Here is a 23,150-nt window from a genome sequence, read left to right as displayed (position 1 = left end):
GTCCCAGAGTCCCCTCAGGGTGTTATTAGCTTTTAGACAGACTCCACACCTACAGTCTATCATATATAAAAGTGTCAGCATGACTTATGCTCCACCTGGATATCATTAGAGACGAAAACACAAACAGAGCAACAGCAGAGATGGGGACCGTGTTGGAGTAGAGAGGATTTCTGTGCATTAAATGGTGGCCTTTTCTTCATATCAGACTCTGTGCCTCAGCAAAACTGTAAAAAGACAATTACAGAAAAATTCTAACAATCTGAAAACTCATATCAAATATGTTTTAGACACTGAATGAGCATAGGCAAAAAAATGAATTTGGGCAAAAAACAGCATGTGAAAAACTGACTCACATATCTTTGAATGTGCGTAAGACAGAAAAGAGACAAGGCACCAGCGGCAGAAAGTGGCAGGGGTGGTTTCACAGCAGTCAGTCACGATGTTCTGCCAATCAAAACCTCGAGGTCTGGACAGCTGCGAATCATGTACACAATCCCCGATCCTCTGACACATCCTGCTGGCCAGGGAGCACAATGGAGCGAACTTATTCTATGTAAATATTTAGTTAATTGTGTTTGGGGTAAAGGCCAATCCCAGTGGAAGGAGTCTGATCAGCCAAGGGGTCTTTTCAAGACTGCACATACTCAAAAATACCCCTTAACTTGGTGTATGAAATACAATACATTACAGTATTCGTTGTTATAGGGGACTTTGTCTCACATTCTCATCAGAAATATAAAACTACTGATTCTTGTATAAAACATGCTGCTGGAGATAAAGAATACACACTAAAGTGGGTAACAAGGGGATATTATCTTTCAAGTTACAAACCAGCAACAGGCACAATATCAAAGACATCCCAGCGTCTGTCCAGGTGTATTTATCACCCTTCAATGCTCTTTGGTTGCTCTGAAGCTTTGTCATTTGTAAGTGTTCTGTTTTCTGTATTTGCAGTGAGCTTTACAGGTCGTGAGCTACTTTGGGCTGAACCGATATACTGTGCCCTTTGACTTCCAAGTACTCATGTACTAAGCTAAATAAACTCTGCTGCCTGCAGCTTCATATTTATTTCACAGAGTTGGATTTCTCTTGATAAGAATGCATATTGGCATTATTCCCAAAAACCTTCATACGTGGTTTTTCTTTGCTAGTATGGGCCCTCTTACTTTCTGTCTTCTAATAAGTAAAGCCATCGTGAAATATCTTCTTTTAAATTGACATGATTTAATACTTTGATCTCTCATACAGCCTAAATGAGAGGACACTTGAATGAAAACTTGAAGAACCACACTGACAGAAAATAAACATGCTGTAGGTTGAGACTGGAAGTGGCTGCAGTTCATAAATGGTTCCCAGCTTGGAACCCAGCAGGGTATTCCTTCCGACTCTCTCAGAGATCTTTAACTCTGCCTCTGAAGAGAGGCAAAGTTTCCCCAACACATTGTCTCAGTTCTGATGTGAACCTGCCACTAGCTTCAGTCCCATTTCTACCCATCTGCAACACAGCACAGCTTTGTCTTACACCTTAAAATGGTGTAAAGCCAAACAGATGGCAGTGTCAAAGACACATACTCGTGGGGCCAGAATGGGACCTCCCAAGCGCTACAAGCAAGTGAAAAGTGAGAAAGGAAATTCCTGTCCGGACCACTTTTCACTATTTTAGGAAGAGCCAATTTCCTTCACGCACTGAGGGGGGGCATGGGCCGGTCTTCAAGAATAGTGGATTGATTAGCTCTGGACCTCACACACCTTTACATTAACATTTAAGGCCTTGTGTGTTTGCATCATATAGCAAACCTGAATTCAGAGCACAACCTGCAATTATGTATCAAACATTAGCAGTAGGATTGGTGGAGAACTACATTTTTTTAGATACGAATGAAGATCACAGTAAATCCAAGGTATGCCTCTGCCACTGTCCTGCCTCAAAATTTCAAAAAAGAAAAAATTCAAAAAAGGGTATCATAGTTCAAGGGATTCTTCCTTATTGCACACTAAACCTATTAAATAGGTTTCATTCAATTCAGCCCGTTAGTTTTTGTGTAATATTGCAAGGAAACACAATCTGCTCTCGCCTTGAAAGAAGAATTATCACTTTACTCTGCAGATTCTTCAGGCTTCATGGAGATTATGAGGTTTCTAGCTCATTGTTCTGCTTTGCTTGCCTGAAACTTCGCTGATTTTATTCTCTCTCATGGCTCTCTGAAACAACCCGTTCTCCTTCTCATCTCGTCACATACGGGTGCTCCGTCAGGATCCCATTTGCATTATTTTTCCACATGCAGGGCAGTCCAACAGGCTTCAATAGAAAGTCTGTCAGCGTCAAAATTGTGCGATGTAAACCAGACCAAATACTTCCTGCAGAAGATGTCGCTGTTACATGATACATCGCTCGCTCTGGAAATGAAAGCTCTTTTCTTAATTTACCCAAGTAGTTTTGGTACCTAAAGACACAGCAATGGCAAAAGAATAATGGAAAATGACAATAAAATGAAAATGTTACACTAATTTCTAGTCTCAGCCTTGGGTCTCCAGATGATCTATAAAACTCGCCTGCCAACACACAAGGAACTGATCTACAGTGTTGGAAAATATCGCTAAAGGGGTACCCAGAGTGTTATAATTTGACACTTATGGCCCCTGACCAAGCGTCAGTATCTCACTAGCTGGGAGTGAGAATGTGTTCCTCATGAGCTGCCTGCTGTGTTACAGCCACAGCAGAAAGGGGCTTTCAATGATAAAAGCTTTAATAGATGGAATAAGTATGCTACCTGCTCATGGTTCATAATTGACAGGTAAATAAATGGCAAATGGGCTGCACTTACATCGCAACTTTTTAACCCCAACCAGGTTCTGCAAAGCACCTACATGCGTTTCTCAGGCTGCGGCTACACGAAAACGTTTCTCACTGTAAACGATACTTTTTCTTATCGTTTCGCTGTCGCGGCCACACGGAGCCGGCGTTCCCACTACCCCAAAACGATAGTTTTTGAGAACGGGTTCCAGAGTGGGAAGATTTGAAAACGAGGTCGTTTCGTTTCCATTGTTACAGTGAAAACGTTTTTGCGTCAGTCAAACGTTGACGCTGTGAGACTTTTCTATTGTCTCACAGCGTGGCGTGACACAGTGGCGTGTGTACTTCATCGTTTTCATCCGTTTTCATCCGTTTTCGTCTGGACCTGAGTCTTTACAGCAGCGTTGCCGTGTGGTCGCAAGAATTTTCGTACCCGTTTTTAAAAAAAAACTTGTTTCGTTTTCGTGTAGCCGTAGCCTCATTCACACAGACACTCAGTCCTTCTTATCTATGTACAGTATATATTCATATATGTACATATGCACACCGATGGACAATGGATGAGTAGATGATGTAAAGGATATAGCTGTGCATGTAGTTCCTGAAGAGCCAGATACTGTCTCTAAAGCTGGAGATAACGCAGGTTAGCCTAGGGAGTTGAATTGTGAGACAGAAGACAATTTCATCTGTTTTGAGAACGAAATAAAGGTTCATCTATAGTGAAAACTGTGGTCGCTCTGCCAAATTAAAGTGAAAATTTGCATTCAAATTTTTTGTCCTCTCCCGAATGTCCTTTACAGTCTAGTTCTGAACATGTGCAGTCATTATTGATGGAAACGACCTCTCTTTTTTCTCTCTAGTGATAAATCACTGACTATTTTGTCAATTGTAAAATATATGTCTAAGAAGTCACGGCAATTGTTGCAACATCAGGCTGGTCGTTTGTCATTTGAACCATGTTCCTACAACAAGTATTGCAGGCCTGGTAATAGGCGAATTTAGCTCAAGTTATTGTCATTACAACAACATTGTGTGATTGTTCTTTACATCAGTCCACCCAATAAAGGTGTGTGTTGTGTTCAAAAAACAGCTACTTTTATTCCAATTCAATTCAATAATGCTTTATTAATCCCGGAGGGGGTCATTTTTGGAAAAGAGAGGTGTGATAGAAATCCTCAGAGAACACTATGAAAGGATTGAGGTGCTGCTTTTGTAGCCTAACAACAACTTAGCTGACGGCGTCGCACAGGTGAACTCTCTCTGTAGACATCGTGGACAGAAACTCACAGCCAAAAGTTCAACAACAAGTTCCAGTGCAGGTCAGGGTGGATGGTTTTTGCATTCAAACTGTTGCGATTTGTAATCTATCCTTTTAACCCAGGCTACAATTTTTTTCCATTCTTTTACTGAATCTAAAAAAACAAACAAGCCAAAAAAGGCAACAAAAATCTACTTGATTTTTTAGATTGTAAAACGTATTGCTTTAAAGCATCTGTCGTGGAGCCTCCCTGGGGATAATAGCAGAGGCCACCTACACAGATCTAACTTAATGCATTTGACAATTTGTCTGTTTTGGTTTACAACCAGCACTTACAGGGAAAGTCGGTGTGATTTGAAAAAAAAACCCAGAAAAACTCTTAATATAAGACAAAAGTGCACAAAGTAATTTAAGAACATAGCCCAGGCTTTCATAAGAAAATAGAAGACTGATGTGCATTGACATGATGCTTGCCTACAGCTGGATTCACAGAGTAAGCAATGAGCTGTGAGCTAAATACTTATTGTAGTGGAGTCTCAGTGATGGATGCTTCCCTCACAATCTGTTGAGCGATCACACACTGACAGACAGGATGCAAATTGTAAATCTTTTCAAATGTCAGCACTAACTAGTAAGCCCTGAGAGATAAAACATCAAGATGTTGGAGGTGCATCTGGTGGGGAGGGGAACCTGGAAAAGATACATTTACTACGAATGCGAGAGCTCAGTTTTAGCTGCTTGAAATGCTCTGGCGTACAGCAGATGTGTCTATCACACTGCAGCATGATTAGCAGAGTGCCTCACACCGGAGGACAAAGACGGCATTGCACCCACACGGAGTTGGGCTAAGAGCTCTTTGAAGTGAAGCAAAAGATTTCACAGATCATTCAAACTGACAGAAGCCATGACAAATGTGCTGGTGAACTCAGAGCTCAGCACTTCTGACACGTGGTTTTCAGGGTCGGTTTAAGGATGATGTGTGTTCTATTAGTAATGACTTTGGATCTCTTGTAACTTGTCATCCTAAGTGGCTCTAACATACCTGCTGAGAGAAGCACTGTAAAGTCATAACGTCTTTTGTGCTGCATGACTGCAGGCCAGACAGGCAGCGACCTCTCTGTTGTTTGGACACTTCAGATTAATGAGAGGTGGGAGGAGTGCGTTTCTACGCCCTGTAGGCGACTCTTCTGCATGGTTCCCCTCAAGCTGTGAGTTCTTTCTCCTTGTGCTTCATAGTGATAAAGATCTTCCGTGCCAGATGTCAATATGTTCCATATGGATGTGCTTCACAATGTATACACTACATTTCCAAACTATGAGACACCAGATCCCATGGCCTGTCAGCCTGTCAGCCCCGTAAATGGCCTAAGAAAATATATAATCCCATTAGTAATTGCTTGTAATTCTGTCAAATACACTTAAAGGCCCGCATTGCTTCGATGTACGATCACATATAGCAAAATTCAAGGAAAACCAAACACATCAATTCACAGAGGTCCACGGCTGATAACATATCTCGTTGTGATAATAAACACATTTCTCTGGCATGACCTTTTATTCTGCTTCCCATGACAGATGGTTACGACTATTATCAGTCGGTTAGCTCATTTATCTTAATAAACTGAATGGCACTAAAGGTTAAGAGACACAATATTTTATAGAGGCTTTGTTCCTCAACAACAGTTTTAACTGGAAGACAGACAGACCAAACAGAGAGTAACATGTCTGATACTGCAAAGAACAAAGTAAAAGATGACCCGATTACCTGAGGGAACAATATTAAAGATGACGCATTGCAAGCATGAAACCATCACACTACCATGAAAGGAAAAGGGTCTGAGGGAAGTTTTGGGCAGCCTGCACGGTCACTGCTTTGTAACGCTCCTTTTTAGAGCTTGTAAACACTTTGTGGCAGCTCAGAAACTTTTAGCAATTGTTTGGGGGATTTTGTCCATTCTTTCCTACTCCAGACTTTGAGTTCTGTGAGATTCATCAGCTGTTTTGTATGTACTGCTTTTTTGAAGTCTGTCCACAGATTAAATGTGATACCGTCAAGGGGACTGTAAGGGCCATGGTAAAATCCTCAGCTTGCACCTTTTGAGGCAGCCCATTGTGTATTATCAGGAGTGCTTTTTCATATGTCTTGCGATGTTCACTTCCAGAATTTGATGATCTGCCTTTAGCATTCATGGTCACAGATGATAACCCCCCTATGGTATGGTTTGAATTATTACACTAACACCCATTCCCTTATAAGATGATGGAAAGTTCCAACCTCTGTTTTACACTTCAGTAAGAATTTTACTGATATCAGTTTCACTCTAAGGAGTGAAGTAATATCTAATCTTCCACTTGCTTCCCTAACATATTTCTCGCAGTCTGCCAGAATATTCAGCCATTTTCCTTGATTAGAGTCTGTTGTCAGCTCTGCTTTGCCAGAACAATTTCCCTTGCAAAATTGAACCCAGTTTTGACCCCAGGAGAACAGTTTTTCAAACTGTAAGACAGTGAAATTTTGTGCCATTCCAGGTTGTCCCAGTGGAAGCCCTCCTCTGTGCTTGACAGGTGCAGAGGTGATCACTCCTTGAGAATCTGCACCCTTTTTTCTACATATATACATTTTCTCACTACAGCTAAGACGCGCTGGTTTAACTTCATCATTACACAGGGGAAAGCCTTTTTCTGATGACCGTTTGTTTTCTTCTGATGCTGGATTTCGTGGTGAAGAATTACCAGACCTCGACTTGACCTCCATCACTCCTGTTAAGTGCCATCCGTCCATCCATCCATCCATTTTCTATCCCCACCTAATGCAATTCAGGATCACTGGAGGGCCTGTCCAAGCTGGCATCAGGCAGAAGGCGGGGCACATCAACGATGGATCACCAGTTCCTTGTGTTCAGTGCCGTTTCTCAATTTCATTCCACAAATGAGGAAAAAACGATATGTAAATACTTTGCGGGTCATCAGCCTTCTGCTTCTTTGTCATCAGCTATCTTAATTTTCAGACTCATAGACAGCGGCTTATATAAACTCAGGAGCTGATTATTATCAAATGATAAATACGCTGTACTTATATAGTACTTTTGTCTAGCTGAAACACAGCTCATCTTATTCTGTACAACTAAGTAAAATATAACGTTACAGACTGAGCTCTCTATTTTTCTCTCTTCACGCACCGATGGACGAATCGGAAGCAATGAGGTGTTCAGTGTCTTGCCAAAGGAAGCCAGAAGTCGAACCGCCACCCTTCTGATTGGCAGATGACTCCTCTTCCTCCTAAGCTACAGCTGCCCCAAACCTTAGAGCAAGGTCTTAGGAGTTTGAGTTTTAATGTGCATCAGTTGGTCTTTGCTAAACTTGAAAGTGAACGAGATGCAGCGGGAAATGATTAGTTCTTTTCGGCTCCCATATTCACAGATGATATCATCCATGCTGGTTTTGTGAGGCGCTGCACTGCAGCTGCGAGACATCTAAAGTTTCTGCATGGTGCCTATTTGTCACGCATGAAATGTCAGGGAAGCTGTTCTCAGCAAAGTACACAGTAAAAACATTTGTTGGTCATCATATTGACCTCAAATTGGCAACGATGCACCTTTCATCGTTGTTTCAGTGTGTATGCAATATATCAGAGAAATTCAAATTACAGTTGACCTATTATGATGATTTCACTTTATGCCTTCCAAGCCAAAGGTCATCTCGTATTTATTGAACCGTCGAAGGTAAGAGAAACCGGGGATAACCAAACCTTTGCAGACCACCACATGTAACAAGATTTTACTTTATTAGATACAGTTTATATTAAGTATACATCACCGATAGATATAATTAAGACAAAATATTTGTGTATGTTTGCAGGACATATCATTTCAGTCATTTAGTCAACTTTTTAACTTTGGGTTGTGTTGGCCAAGACAGGAATTTGTTTTACCTCCAATAACATGGCATTACACTAATTAAATAAAACTCCATTCAGATCAAATGTGCATTTCTATTGACTCATAATATCTACAAAACTGTAAAAATGCTGTTGATGTTCACATCAGCTAATTGATGTCATTTAACAGGAACAAATTCCAAATGTTATACCCAAAAGAGTGATCCAAAGTTGTGGCTCCAAACCTTTTTATCAGGACAACAGGTAGGTAGTACAAATTACTGAATGTTAGAACAACCTGACAGTATAAGTTTGGCCCGCCGGGATGCAATACCATATCCTTTAGAAATCCAAAACCATTTGTAGGATTTTTCCGAAAAACATGATCTGCTGTTCAGACGAATCAGGCAGATTTTGTTATTAAATTATTAGATGATGCTGTTATCACATCACTCAAGCTGACACTGAATCAGCTTGAAGGAGCCAGATCTTCTTTACAGCCTGTGATTTTACATCATTGAAACTGGAAATGTGGAGGTCCATCATTCCCAATTTCTTTGAAAAGTACGTGTCAACCCCAGTCAGTAAATCATTGACCAAATACTCATGCACAGCGCCACTGTTTCCTACTGTTTCATCTGCAGTGAAAATTGCTATGGCTCCACATTTGACATTTTTTCAAACTTTACTCATGGGTGAATCAAGGTCTGGGACCAGAGCAGCATCATCCCCTGCTGAAATCTGATTGGCCCCTGAAATGTATCTGTCCAGTCACCTGTGGCTTGACTATTTTATGAACTGTGGAACTTTAAGCACTTATTACAACTACACTGACGCTGTGTATGTCCTAAATGGAAAATTAATCAGTAAGTTGTTTTTACAGAGTTGTAAATGTTATTTGATTTCCTGCAATTGAATAAAACCCACAAGCACTTGTCAAGCATATCTTTGAGAGTAACAGAAGCGCTTCAAGTGTTTTTCCTCACAAGAATTATGATGATCTATCAAATTAATGTGATTTTGTTGAGCAAATCTAATTTTGACCACATCTGTGCTGTGAAGACCTTGTGCCACTGATCTAAAGCAAGATAAAGTCACATGGCATGTCAAACAGGTAAAATCACTGGCAGGGGCTCCTCATTCGGATCGCTTTTGTGGATCATTTTCCATCAGACAGAGTCTATCTGTAGACAGCGATTCCTTGGATTAATAGACTCATAAGGATGGTGACTGGCTCGTTGACAACCATCTTACAAATGCGAACACAGGCAGGGAGCCAAAAACATATTTGAGCTTGGTTTCCCTCTTTTCCCATGCATTCCAGCTGGTGGTGCACAGATAAGCAGTAGCATTTGGAGATTAGCCTCAACTAACAAAAAGCAGCCTCACACTTTAATCAACTAGGATAAAAAAAAAAAAGAATATTGCTGCAAGTTGATTTACTTCTGTTATTGTATGATTACACAGGACATAAACACACAAATTAAGATGTGTCAAAGACTTCAGACAGAGCTGCACTAGAAGCACTGACAATAAAGTGTTAACTCTCTATCTAATTTTCTTTCATTAAAGTGCTTGGTATGGCAGCGACTCCAATCACATTATAAACCTTGTGGTTCAGCTCATTGCCTCCTCAGTATCTGACACCATCATCACCAGGGATTTTTTTTTAAGATAATTCAATTCTGACTTCAACAGACACAGAGGTTTTTAAAAAGGATCTCCTCATTGACAGTCATTTGACTGCTCCCTCGCATCGCAGAGACGGCTCACTGAACACGTCCTAGTCAAAAGTTGACATTGCTCTTGAGAAATGTGATTTCTTTTTGTTGTTGTGAAAAGCCCTTCTCACTGTGGGAGTAATGTGTGCACCCTGCACCAAGTCCAGCTGGCCCCTGCCAAGCAAACATGAATAAGTTCAAAACATTTGCTTGTAGCATCACTAAATGAGGGAAAATGATGTGTGCTTAGGGTAGGAAAAATGTTTCTCAGATAAGGGTGAGGCTGTGCAAAAAGCTTGTCTGAAACATGCCAACAACATGACAGAGATGGTATAGAGATGGTTACATTAGACACACTTCACTGGGTTGCATGCCTCTGAGGTGAGGGAAGGCCCAAATTTGAGCTGAGTGCCAGAAGTCAGAATATTTCAAGGACAATTGAGGCTGTTGTGTTCACTCAGCATGTGCGTCATGTCAGGCTGCACTTTGATGTGTCAGCCCAACATACCTGGCTGACAGAGAAGAAAGATGTGCAACTGGCCACTGATCTACTGAGAGGAGTTAACAGCATGCAGGGGAGACATATTCAGTAGGGCTTAATTTAAGTTGGATGGGTCAGAATGCCAAGAGGTGCAAAAAGATGCAGGATCCAAGGGTTTTCCAACAATTTATTTCTCCAAAATGCAACAGAAACGTTAAAATAATATTTCTGAGAAATGGAAACACAACATATTTTTACTAGTGTAGATGCAAGGTTTCCCATCATGCTTTTAGTTTGGATAACAAGTGCAGAATCCTGCATGTTCATGACATCTTATCTTTTTTCTGACCTCGTATTTCCTTCCTGCTTCCTACTTTATCCCATCGAATATAAAAATTCTTCCAAAGCAATAAAAAGGAAAACAGCGTAATCTGCTGTAACCCACTGTTTCTAAAGACCAGCAGGAATCCATAAACCCCACAAATGGAAGGCTCAATAACTTGCTCTTCCCACTGCACACACCAGTGGGGTTTTATCTTTCTCACGCCTTTAGCAAGGTTCCCAAAGAGACAAATATTCCAACTACAAGCATCTCTGTGGTGTAACAGAGGATTTATAACCTGGCATGCAGAAGTTTGGTCAAACGTTTGTCATTGTGAGCAAAGAGACAAAAAGTTAAAAATGAAAGTTTCTTTTTTTTTTACCACTTTAAGCAACATGTATGTATGTGTTTTTGTTTTTCAAACATTTTGAGTGGAAAAAAATAAAGAAAATTTGATGATCAGTTAATATTTAATGTTTGTGCTAGACCTCAATTAGCTTGATCTGGCTGGAGCTCACTGAGGGTTAAGAAAAACTGTTTGTAATCAGCTTTTGTTCTAAGTATGATGAATTAGCAGTCAATACGAGCAGTGGAGGTCAAATTAATGAACATCGATTGTGAGAAAGGCAAATAAAAACTATTTTCAGGTAGATTGACCAGACATTCTTCTACTGTGCAGCCACAACTGCATGAATATGACCTTCACGGAGTTATTTGAGTGTCCGTTCATGCAGGCAGACACGGTCGACAAATATATTCAATCAATAGCTTCAGGTGGTTGTGAGAATAACTGCATCTGGAGGATAAAAATGCCATCCATGACAGTACAGTGTTATAAAATAATTTGTTTTTCTAGCCCTAGCCATGATTGTTTTGGAGTTGTGTTAATGTCTAAACACAACCGGGAAGTGACAAAAGACTTTTAGTAGTGTTTTTGTATTCGGAACACTGAAAGTATGCTCAAAGAAAACACTTGAGAAAGACGTCTGCTCTGATGTGGAAACATTAATATGAGTCATATTTTCATTCTGCTGCCTGTAGGGACAGTACTTTACAAGAACTATTAAGAGTCATATCTAAAGGTATGAACAAATAAGCAATATGAGTGTTTCAGTTAGAGGGCTTGTTAGTCATTTCCGACATCATCACCACCAAAACAGAATTTTGCAAATGAATATCTTAACAAGGCATTGTATGAACAGTTGTGTATACACTAGCAGGCCTCTAACCCTCTTATGGGCTTCTGCAAATATACATTCACATTTTACTTTGCTTCAGGGCTCATTCTAATGATTTTGTCACATTTATGCTGGCCAGGGTCTTTAAAGCTGATGGAGGGCACCTGCTGACTGGATGAATCATGCACGCACAAAGGGGAAAGAGCTTAGAGTAGGTGCCATTAAGCACTCGAAGCTAGTTAAAAATGTAAAGCTGCTCTGCCAGGCTCGCAGTCACAAGGCAGGCGGGAGCTGGAAGCACCGAAGGTAAAGTATGAAGACGAGAGCTCCTCTCTTCAAAGGCACCACGCGGGGCACATTAAACCTCGTGCAAAAGGCACAGCAGTGTTTTTCATTGCGAGCAAATTTCCTGTTTTCTTTATCATGTTCACGATTCGCTCGCACTTCCCTTTTTCATGGGCAGTGAAGATTTGTCGCCAGTGTTTTTCTTGCTCCTCTAAAGTTTTGTCTCTGATCAGTCACATGACAGGAATAGGAAAAGAGGAACCTTGTATAAACAAATAAGGCCTTTCTCAGAGTCTTGGCTTGGCGAAGAGGATGCGATGGGGGGGCGTTCAAAAGTGAAGGCACAGGGTTTCACACATAAAGTAATCACAACGAGGTTATTGATGCTGCTTCTCTGTGGTTAAATACTGCAAAGTCACATGAATCTTTTACAGCTGTGATTTTTCCCTTTTCCTCTCAATTTGAATGAAATCACAAACTGTTAAAGAGACTCAAAATGACACAGCAAATGTGGTAACTGAATTTCCTCCACTGTTAAGATTAAAGTGACAGTGACAGCACAGCTACACAGTTACCTCAGCTATATATATATCTGTAAACGAGGCCAAGGCTGTAGCTCTGGCAAGGAATGGGGGGCCAGTGGGGGCCACCGAGCAGACTTGCTCTTTAGATGTAAAGTCAACTAAAATACTCTAGCTTGCTCTAAAAAAAAAAAAAAGGAAAAACAGAAAAATATGAACTTCCTCTTTCGTGTGGACACAAGGCCAGTCCGAAACCAGGCGACAGACTGACTGGCAGTTCAGCTTTGATTTCATTGTTACTACAGAGGTGGATGACATCCACCACGTCCCTGTCCTCTCATTTTTTTTCCCTCTCCTCTAGTGGAGGGGACAGGCCTCTTCGACATCCTGCCAGAGGAGGGGTGCAAAATTAAGGATGCGACAACAAGCCATCTGGGCCAGCTTCCTATGTTTCCAACCTCTGTCCCTGACTAAACCTTCCTGTACCTGCCTCACAGGCACACCGGACAGCTCTGGCTCTTCCTCTGTGGCAGCCCGTTTTTCTTTTTTTGCTTATCATCATTTTCATAATTGAGAAATTGCTTCCCCTGCTGAGAATAGAACCCAAAATATTCTGCTGGTAAATGCTCTGTCTCAGCTCGAGACATTGACATCTCTGTTGGGAAACATCTAAAATAACTTTTTAGAAAAAGAAAAAAAAAAGGCCTGCTTTGATGGCTTGCACCCTCCTAAAACTCAAGCTGCGAGGCCAAACCTTGACGAGCCCCATTGCTATGCTTGTTATTCAACTCCTGAAGATTCGGGCCATAAACAAGTCTCGACTGCCATGTCTGATCCCCCACTGAGCTAAATCACTGCAGCAACTTAAGATGCCGTAGAAAACAAGGGCAAAGTGGGGAGTGCCGGGTCAACTATTATAGTGCTGAATGCATATAGGGAGGGAAGCTGGCAATTTCCTCAAGCTTTACCAATGTACTCTTTCCCATGAACCTAAAGTGACCTCCAAAGTACAGGAATAGGTATGAGTGACCAGTGATGTGCTACCCACACTTCAAAGTCACAAAACTAAAGAAACACAACTGCCAGTGACTGAGCGGCAGTTTGCGAGTAATTGTGATGGTGGCTCTAGTTAAACTGATAAGTGCTCCAAATGATGCTTGTTTCTAAGCAATGGAAGTAGTTTGGAGTGTCGTTAAAACTGTGTTATCCCCCCATGCATCCCAGGATTCAATTTCCAAACATGAGCAGAGAGAGATCAGGCTATGGATCAGCTAAGCAAATTCTTTTCTGAGTCTGTCAGCACCTCTTTTCTTTTCATTGACTCTTATTGATCTAGAATTACAGGCAATTTGAAATGTAATGCAGTCAAGTAATTTGTTGCTATCTAACCTGGAAAAAATGTTGATCCACCTGTCGTTCTGTCAAATTAGACCCAACATATGTTGATGAAGATTCTCAGTCATCCAGGTCATGGAAATCTTCAGAACTGAAGAAGCCTTTTGAATGAGAGGTGAAACGTCTTCAAGATCTATTAAGTCCAGTTGCCCTTATTCAAGCTCTAACCACCTCTTGGGAGGTGTTTTTTATCCTCAGAGAGCCATGGTTCGAGTAATCTGCGAGAAAAGCACCACGCAACATGACATGATGAAATGATTGAAAGGACAAAGAGAGCAGGAGTCAGGAGAAAAAATTGACAGATTAAAGCTCTCCAGCATGGTAATTACTTCAAGTGTGGGAGAGTGTTTTAATGCAATGAACATAAAGCAAATGAGGGGTCTACTGTGACTAACTTTCTGTTTGCACCGTAAGTAACACAGAGATTGTTGGATTGGCTGACTTTAAACTGACTTTAAATGACTTTGTGTTGAAGTTTTGTGTCCTCACATGGGCAATAGTTTAGTCAAGCAATCAAGCAATCATCATTACAAGAAAAAAAAAAATCATTCCAAGACTAAAGTACACAGTATACAAAAATCAGATGCTGGGGCCACACTTAGTCAAATGACCTAAGTAATGTTACATTTACACCCACTTTACACTACGCACAGGTGTGAGAAGACACAGCTGCAACTTTTCCTATGAACAACCAGGAGCAGCATGATGCACACAATGTACTAATTCATGCCTGAATTTAAGTAATTACGCACACACATCCCTCCCTGCTTCTCTTAGGCGGCTGGCTGAATTATGATTTCCAACATGGTCAGGGAAAAAGGTCGAGCGAACCACTTCTGGGAAATCTGACTGTTATTTTACCTCAATTTGCCAGGTCTGGATCTCTGGATGCATTGAGTATTGTGGTGCATTGTGCGTGACTGAACTCTTAAAACTCTGTTTTTCTACACTGTTCGAGAGAGAGGTTGGCATATGGAGTGCAAGGCAGGGTCTTTTACGGGTCTGAAAGTTGCACATGCACGCTAGAAAGCTTAACCCTGACTGTCCTTAACTAACATTCATGTACGGCATTTTGTTGCAGATGTGTCTCGTGTTATGATTTTATTATATAAGTAACTTACATTACTGTGATAATTATACTAATTCTACATGTGTTTTATCTTAACAACAAGCAAGCATCAGCCAACAACATTAGAAGAAATAAGTAACAGGCTTTAGAACCAAATGCTAACATCATCATCAAGTACAAGTTGTCTATTTCCCAAACTGCGGTGTAAGATATGACAGCGTCTGCAGGCACAAGGCATACAGTAAGTGGTTTGTTTGGTATCCTTCTGCAGCTGTACAGGAAGTTTCAGGGGCAGTGAGTATATACAAAGGCTGATAGCAACATCAGCCTGGCCATGTCAAGTACAGGGCTTTGTATAAGCCTGCGTTACTGAAAGGTCTCAGCGGTGAGTGTATATAGCAGCGCTGAAGTTACCCACATCATCCACATGACTTAAAGCAAACCACACTGTCACAACATTGTAAAAATGTGTGTGTTCCAACATCATTTGGGTTAAGGTTGGGTGATTCTGGTGCTGGAGGCTTTCTCGTTCCCATATGTCATCTAATATGACATATCTAACCAATCATTTTTGAGAGGGTTTTGGTTGCATGCAGGTTGGTTGAAATGTGAGTTTGAAAACATATGCTATTGTATAATGATGATACAGCTTCTGCATCCCTATGCAGCCTTGGACTGGCTAACACCAGGAGCCCTAGAATACTGCCAATAGCCCCAAAAGGGTTAGTTATCATATGAAGGCTGGTGGTTTCTATATTGTTTCAGCATTGTCCAAACTTGTGACAGTCCCTAAAAAAACAGCACATCTTAAAGGTAAATTCTTTTGTGAGCAGAAGACAATATGCCAGAGGAATGTCAGGAGGAAGTTCACCAACATCCTGAATGAAGCATCAAAACAATAGGAATATGAATCACTTCTTATTGTTTTACCTGACAATGTGTAATTTTTACACACCACAGAAATGTATGTGTTGAGAATTTAGCCTGGGTTGAAGCGACCGGATCTGTATCCAGGCAGACCTATGCACAACTATTTATGTGAATAGAGCCTGTCAAGAGCCTGTCACCCCACAGTGACAATGCTATGCATAAGGTTGAATGTTGATTGATTAGAAGCGAGCCTTGACCAGAATGGGGATGACCACAGTTTACACAGTTTACCAGCGAGAACTTACAACCAAAATACAGGAAACACAGGACTACACTAAATGTAAGAATCCCAACACACAGAAAGCTAACATGCCAGTGTACCACTGCAATATCTATGTAACATATTAATATGGAAATATTTGTTTATAAGCACTCAAAGCAAAAATCAGTTGGGGCTGGTCAAGTCAGTTCATTGTCAAATTTCTTCAAAGACTGTTATGGCTAGATGATGACATAAGGCATCATAAAAAGTATTACAATTCATCCTAACAGTAACGGGACTGTATTTACAAATTACCAAGCCAACTCATCCAAAGGTTTTCTGCGATGTTTCTCCCAAAACCAGAAAATCTAAAACCACCGCTGCTTCACAGTATGAAGCTTGAGTTTGTGTTCATCACAGATTTCTCTTGACCTAATGCTGTAGATCTATTCTCCTGACAAGTTCTGACACTGTAAAAATGATCCCATCCTCAATCACCACATCACTGCTCTTACCCAATAATCGTTTTGCCTCACTTATTTGAGCCGGTCAGAGCTGATTCTTTAAATATCGTAAAATCTTCCACTCTTACATTCAGGCTATCCTATCCTACTCAACTTCTTAAAGCTGCAGTCTGCAACTCTTTTTCAAGCATAATGCCTGGAACTGTCCGGGGATTCTGAAAGTAGTACATTAAATACCCCTATACAAAAAAAAATGAGTTCTCTAGGTCCCCTATATGTCCCGCTAGGTCCCTCCAAAGCCAGCAGGTTTGTTTACAAAATTGCAGACCGGACCGGTAAAAGGTAACCAATCAGGTTTACGAGCTGGGCTCTGTTGCCTGTCAATCACCGATTGTGCACGCGCGATACAAGGTAGGCTCGTCCCCACGCTTATTTATCTAGACTATTGAACTTCATTACGGGCTAGTCTACTTACTGTGTCTTCCATGATCGCAAATGACAGGTGAGTTGATGAATGAGGAGTCGTGTAGGCGCATCTGGCGTGCACGTCTACGTGCACGAGTTCTCATGTGTTTTGAAGGGGCAGGACAGGAAGTTGAATAACTTTTTATTTTTCGGTTAAAAAATAAGCATTTCTTGCATTTTGCGACTACGGAGGTCACCGTTTTCAACTTCAAGCGTTCTGATAGATCATGTAAACTCTTAAAATGCCAAAAAGTAGGACTTTACGTATGACAACAACAAATCTTGCAGACTGCAGCTTTAACATCTGGGTTTCTTCTTGGCGTTTCTTCGTGGCCACCTCAGCTGTCTTCTAACTCCACATCAACCATCATCTCAATGAGTCTCTCAAAGTGTCTTTATTGTGCATGTCTTCATTGTGCAATGAAATATTTTTTTTTTTAAATGATCTCTCTTTTATTGAAACGAAAAGTCAGGAAATCCCAAAAGTTCTTAACATTCTGTACAGTGTAAAGATGTTGAAAGTAGAAAGAAAGTCCAGAGACTGCCAACAGCAGTAGGAGACCGGTGTGCCTGTCAGATTCAGTGGAAATCAGTCAAATAACTAATGGGACAATCCAATTTTGACCAAATTGTTGAACCAAACTATACGTGCATTCACAGACACAAGCAATTAGCATCGCTTAAAACTGGGCATCAGTAAAAGATCAGAAATATGAAAGCAAAAACACTACAGATGTTTTTCATCAACTATCCAACACCAACTTAAGATACATATTTGGCTTTCGCTGCAGATTCCTGGTGCTGAAGAAGCTAATCTCTCAGCTGTAGTCATATTCAAGGGCGTTGGTGTTTTAGCATGATGAGAAACTGAGTGACCAGGCATCCAAATGCCCAGAGAGTCTTGATACGCCATGCCAGTGATGAGTGAGGCACTGGAGCCCCTGTTTATTTAGAGTTTACCGCAGAGACCTTCCCACAGTGAGCAGCGGCAGCATTCCTCTCTCATCTGAGCTGCTCTCCAGCTGATAGAACAAGATATTCAAGGACAGACACCATGGATCTGCTCCTCAGAGTCCCTAGGTTGAATCTAGAGATCAACACTGAGAATAGGGGACTATTGTTGGCTAGAACAACTCAACCTCTACAAGTGGACAACTCCAATAATACCCAGAGTTGAGAGTCAGATTTCTGGGATGATCTGATCAAGCGGTGGTATGCGTACAGAAAACACTCGCTAAAAGCAATATCAACAGTGCGTACCCAAGAGTAAGCCAAAGATCATTTGGCTCTTAAGCTCAGCTTAAAAAAAAATTTTCGCAGCTTTCATATGTGGCTCTCTCTCTGTATTCATGTATTCATTTATTTATTTTTACTGGGAATGTTTTTATCGGTTAAATATGCTACAACAAAAACAAGGAAATTATGAGGAGACGAATCAATCAATGAGTCAAAGTTCATTTCAACAGTTCCACACCAGCATAACCACATCGAGACATCTTTCTTAAATAAGACCACATTTCTGTAGCGGTGTGATGGATGCTTTGAAAACTCCCATAATTCAAACCAGAGACAGAGCGTGACAGGAAGATGGTAGAGAATGGCTCGGGGTGAAATCTTGAAGCTCTATGAATGCAGCTGCTGCGTAAATTATCCTTTCCCCGCCTAAAATGACAATGACTTCTGCATTGGCAGGTCTCCATTCCACTCTCCCTCAATCTCCCCCTCTGATCATAACAATAGGAAGGCAGGCCTCGCATCACACTTGCATCAAACTAATGGGTGTCTTTTCAAACATTTGTATAGTGCTGGGACAAATTTAGGGGATTTAGAAGGTTAGGAAAGACCAGTGATCACAGCTATTTTAGATTGGATTTGCTTCTCAGAAAGAAGACATGTTGCCTCAATTATTCAATGAGCAATTTTGAGAATTACACAACAGCAGGCAAGGCTTAAGGTCCTGTGCACAGTCTCGCTTTTCAATCCTCGAGGTGTGGAATTCATGAGAGAAAAAAGACACTAAATTGATTCGACATCCCCAGTATGCCAAGAAGACTGTATTTTAACCTCAACACAAAAAAGAGCTTCTAACCATAGAGATTTCGGGTTCATTTCATTCTGAAGGGATTGCAACAAGCAGCAATACTGAAACAGAGTATGCCCTCTTTTTTTTCTTCTCACCTTTAATGTGGCACTCAATCCCGCAGGTTCTTCATGCGAGACTGTACTTGCAAAATGTGAATACTCTTATACTGTAGCACTCTGCCTCCAGGATATTTGAGACAGACATATGTGTCCCTTTTATGCTTTTCAGCATCTACTGAAACAGATGGAGGCTGTGCATGATTGAACTAATACACTACAAACAGGCCTGTCAACAGATACTGACAAACATGTGCTAACGGGCTGTTAAGAGTTTGTGTGATGACAGAATTGTCAGGTGGAGCTTTGTGATTCCAAGTACAACTTGTGGATTAACGAGAATGTTTCTGTGCATACGCACTAAAGAGGTTTTCTGTAATTTTGGGACGGAAATGAACAAGTTTGGAGAGAGCCAGGTCGGTTGAAAAATTGTCACACATCGTAAAGTTCTTCACCAAGAGTCATTTTCTTTTGTTGCTGTAACTAAGGGCTGTGATTCCCCTGTTTATTTGCCCCTGTTCTGAATGTATGATCCCCAGCCATCCCAGCAGCTCAGTGATACTGATGAAAGGAGCCAGAGTTGTGATTGGGGCAGCCATATGGCGACTGCCCCTCACAGAACTATTCCCTGTTCTTTATGAACAGCTGTTCCGCAGCAATCACTGATGAACGCAAACATACAGTAACACACATTCAGCATAATCTTTCCCATAATATCTGGCAGAAAAGTTGGTCAGGGGAGCATGTTTCAAGGGTAAGCTTGAAGTGTGTGCTTGAACTTATTTACTTTCTACAGTCCAAGAAGAACAGGACAACAAAGCACACATAAAGGCAGATAAGACTCCTTTTTTCTGGACATTTACACCTCCCCCACATGGCAGTCCAGTCCAGATGAATGGGCTCGCCTCCTCCCACCTTCTCTGCCTCCAAAATGTGACCTACATACATAACAGATGTAAAGTCACTTGAACTCAACTCAACAGAACCTTCCTTTTCTTTCCTCTGTCGACTTTACAGCATCATCAATTAACAGCTGTATCTTCATCAAGCACAACAACGCCATGCCTCCCCCTAGTGCCTATCTGCATACAGACCTGCCACCTTAGCCCATTTACTCAGTTACATGCTGATAGACGAAGGGGAACTTTCAGTCAGCCAATATGAAGTAGCTCTGTTTAACAAACCAATGCACCCAGATTGCAAAAAGGTGTTTGAAGTATAGGCAGACGAGTAACATTTCTGACTGCGACGGATTAGTTTTAAAATAATGAGATTCAGTTTTCAGCAAATAGCAAAGCCTCTGCCTACACTCAAGAAACCTAACACGTATAAACTTTTACATATCTAGCTATAAAAGCTCGATTGACAGTGTATAAATCGATGCAAACGCTCCGCTCGACCGAAAGTTGTGCGCTCCAAACTTTCAGTCTTCTTGAGAAAGTCTCCTCACCTGAAGCGTACGCTATTCCAATCCAAGTCCGACAGAAAAACGTAAAATCTGTCTTCATCTCCAGATCTCCGGTCCAGAACAGCAGAAGCTTGAGTGGTGTTGCTGTTGATGCTGGTGGAAACTGTGGAAAGGTGGATTGGGTGAAGATCCGTGAATGGGAGGCGGAGGGGGAACTCAGGTGAACATCGGCCGGTTGGAGCGCGTATGCGGGCTGCTGTGCAGCGGAGAGACCAAGTGCTGAGGAAAGGAAAAAAAAAAAAAACTTCTTTCCCCCCTCTTGTCCAAGGGATGCACAAGCCAGTGAATGGGATTTACAATGATTTCCCTTTCCTTTGCTCGTGACTGAAGCTCATGCACACCAACCCAGTTCATAAAACAAGCTGAATTGGAGGAGTGTGGGATAGTTTTGGTGTGTGTGTGTGGGGGGGGAGGGGGGGGGGGGGGTTGTCGCCCTAAAATCCATGACAAATTTCCTTCCTGCAAGATCCCATCCGTCTCATCCTTTATGTGAAAACCCTGCTGCAGTGACACACACGGTGATAAAGGCCAATTTAAAGAGCAATGGAAGCACCACAGAGATGCAGATTTCCATGTTGTGCAGAACTGCTCATATTGATTTCCATTTCATGGCTTTTTTCAAAGCATGTCAGGGCGTCCTGACAACTAAATAGCTCAGCAGGTAATCCTTATGCCGTCAGCAACTCTGACAAAGCCGCCACAGGAAGTGCCAACAATTACGCAGGAAGGGTGAGCAAAAACACACTCTTAGTTGTGGGAGAGGGCTACATGAAATTCTCCCTTTTAGGCAGCTGTCTTTAATCCGCAAAATATCTTACCTTCGGACAACCAAATGTCAGAGGAGGTCTATCTGTCCAGGTCAAAAAAAAAATCTGCCAACAATTTGATGTAAAGACAAGATAACTCCTGCACTTATGAACACACATTCCCCCTGAGCTTTGGGAGTGCCTCTCTAGTAAGAGCCTGCAATAGGCTACTTCATTCTGAGAGTGAGATAAGGATGCTTCCAATGAGACCGAACTGCAGAGATCGTTCAGGCTTGTTTAAATCCCGTTAACCCACCCCGTCACCCCCACCGACACATCCATTCTCCTCCTCTGGGAGTCTTCAGAGTGTGAATGAAAATCTTGTTCCAAGAGCAAAACAGGCCCCGTTATGTGCTGCTGTCAGTCCTGTTTTATTTTACACGCGAAGGGATTTGGAAAATTGAAAACCTGTGTTCGCTCGGATCCAAAGAAGTCAAAGAGGGTACAAGGGCTGCAGTGCACTTTGGAGAGCTGGTGTGTCAGGTGTAGGCTGCGTGTTTGTGAACTATCAGATGTCTCAGGAGCTCCGAGGGACTGTCGAAGTTCCCGTGGAGAAGAAGCGTGCCAACTGAATCAGCCCCACACAGCCTTACTTCCCAGCAGCTGTATCTCCACTTGGAAATCCATTACTACAATAATATGGCGGACTTTACATCTCTCTCCTCGCCGTGCCTCCAGAAGCAGCGAACACCAGTGCATCCATCAAACAGCTGTCGATGAGTTGAATGAGAAAAATAAACATTTTTCATCCATGTGTGGATGTTGTCATTCTCAGCTATTTCTGAAATATGAAGAAATCTGGAGAATGTGGAATAACACGGAGTCAAAGGATCATTGCGTGTTTTTGTGGGCATGCTTTCCACCCCAGATCCCTCACGGCAATCCACCTCTCTGACCTTAAAGCACAATGTTGTGATTGAATGGTTGTAATTAAAATGTTCCCCTGGTTTCAGCCCTGCAGCGGCCCCAGCTACAGGGGAAAATAAACACAGGGAATCGTGCTGATAGTCAAGCAAAGCCTAGGCAAGGGAGTTCCCAAATCTCATTACAAATGTAAACACGTAGTGTTGCAAATGCACAAAAGAAACACGTGAATGGCCCCTTCAGTGAGACACTAGCAACTCAGACAATGACAGCAATAAAGTGTGAGCGCCTCTGCTGTGTCAGATGAAAAGGTTGGACTTAAATGATTCCGCTGAGAGAGACAACGGAGGGCTCAAGGACCCGTCCTTGAAAAACCAGCACTCCATCCGGCCCATCCTCAGGCCAGGAAACACATTACAGCTCCGCAGCTACTACCAGGAAGGATGTGGAGCAAGCGACGATCTGTCTCACTGAGGCTTGTGTCCATGGGCTTGTGCACCAAAGTGCGCTTTGCCAAGCTCCTTTGAAGTTTTGTTGTTTCGCTTTGAATGCGAGGGCCAACATTTTCCATCAGCTGCTGTCGTTCAGTAGTCATGCCCTTCCCTTGCAGTGGCACCACTCTTGCTTGTAACCAACCCCCCCCCAAAAAAAAATGATTAGATGTGAAGTCAGTATACCGACTGGGCAACATGGATTCCTCTTTGATTCTGAACTCTTGCAGGTAAAAGTATACAGGACATGAAGTTTAAATGCTTTGAAGAACTTTTTGCTTTTCTCTTGATTCATTTGAGCTTGTCGGAATGGATCGTTCAGACACTTTTAACTTTGCTCTGACATTCATCAGCTCATTGCTGTTTTGCAGAATTCACTGTCTTTTTCAAATTCCCACACAACATTTGAAAAGGTTTTGA

The 23,150-nt window shown here is 41.8% G+C and overlaps 1 protein-coding gene across 1 annotated transcript in view; it reads right to left on the bottom strand.

Annotated features, from left to right (window-relative positions):
- flt4 (fms related receptor tyrosine kinase 4) overlaps nucleotides 1–20,938 on the bottom strand; it is a 49,899-nt gene extending 28,961 nt beyond the window's left edge. The window contains exon 1 of the mRNA XM_075481135.1: nucleotides 20,552–20,938. Coding sequence (XP_075337250.1) covers nucleotides 20,552–20,609 — 58 coding nt within the window. The 5' untranslated portion in view covers nucleotides 20,610–20,938. The remainder of the gene's footprint in view (nucleotides 1–20,551) is intronic.
- Between the last annotated feature and the right edge of the window lie 2,212 nt (nucleotides 20,939–23,150).

This window comes from Odontesthes bonariensis, chromosome 13 (genome assembly GCF_027942865.1).
Source record: "Odontesthes bonariensis isolate fOdoBon6 chromosome 13, fOdoBon6.hap1, whole genome shotgun sequence".
In the NCBI taxonomy this organism is placed as follows: domain Eukaryota; kingdom Metazoa; phylum Chordata; class Actinopteri; order Atheriniformes; family Atherinopsidae; genus Odontesthes; species Odontesthes bonariensis.
The sequence above is the reverse complement of the archived record's forward strand: the minus strand, read 5'-3'. Positions and strand labels throughout refer to the sequence as shown.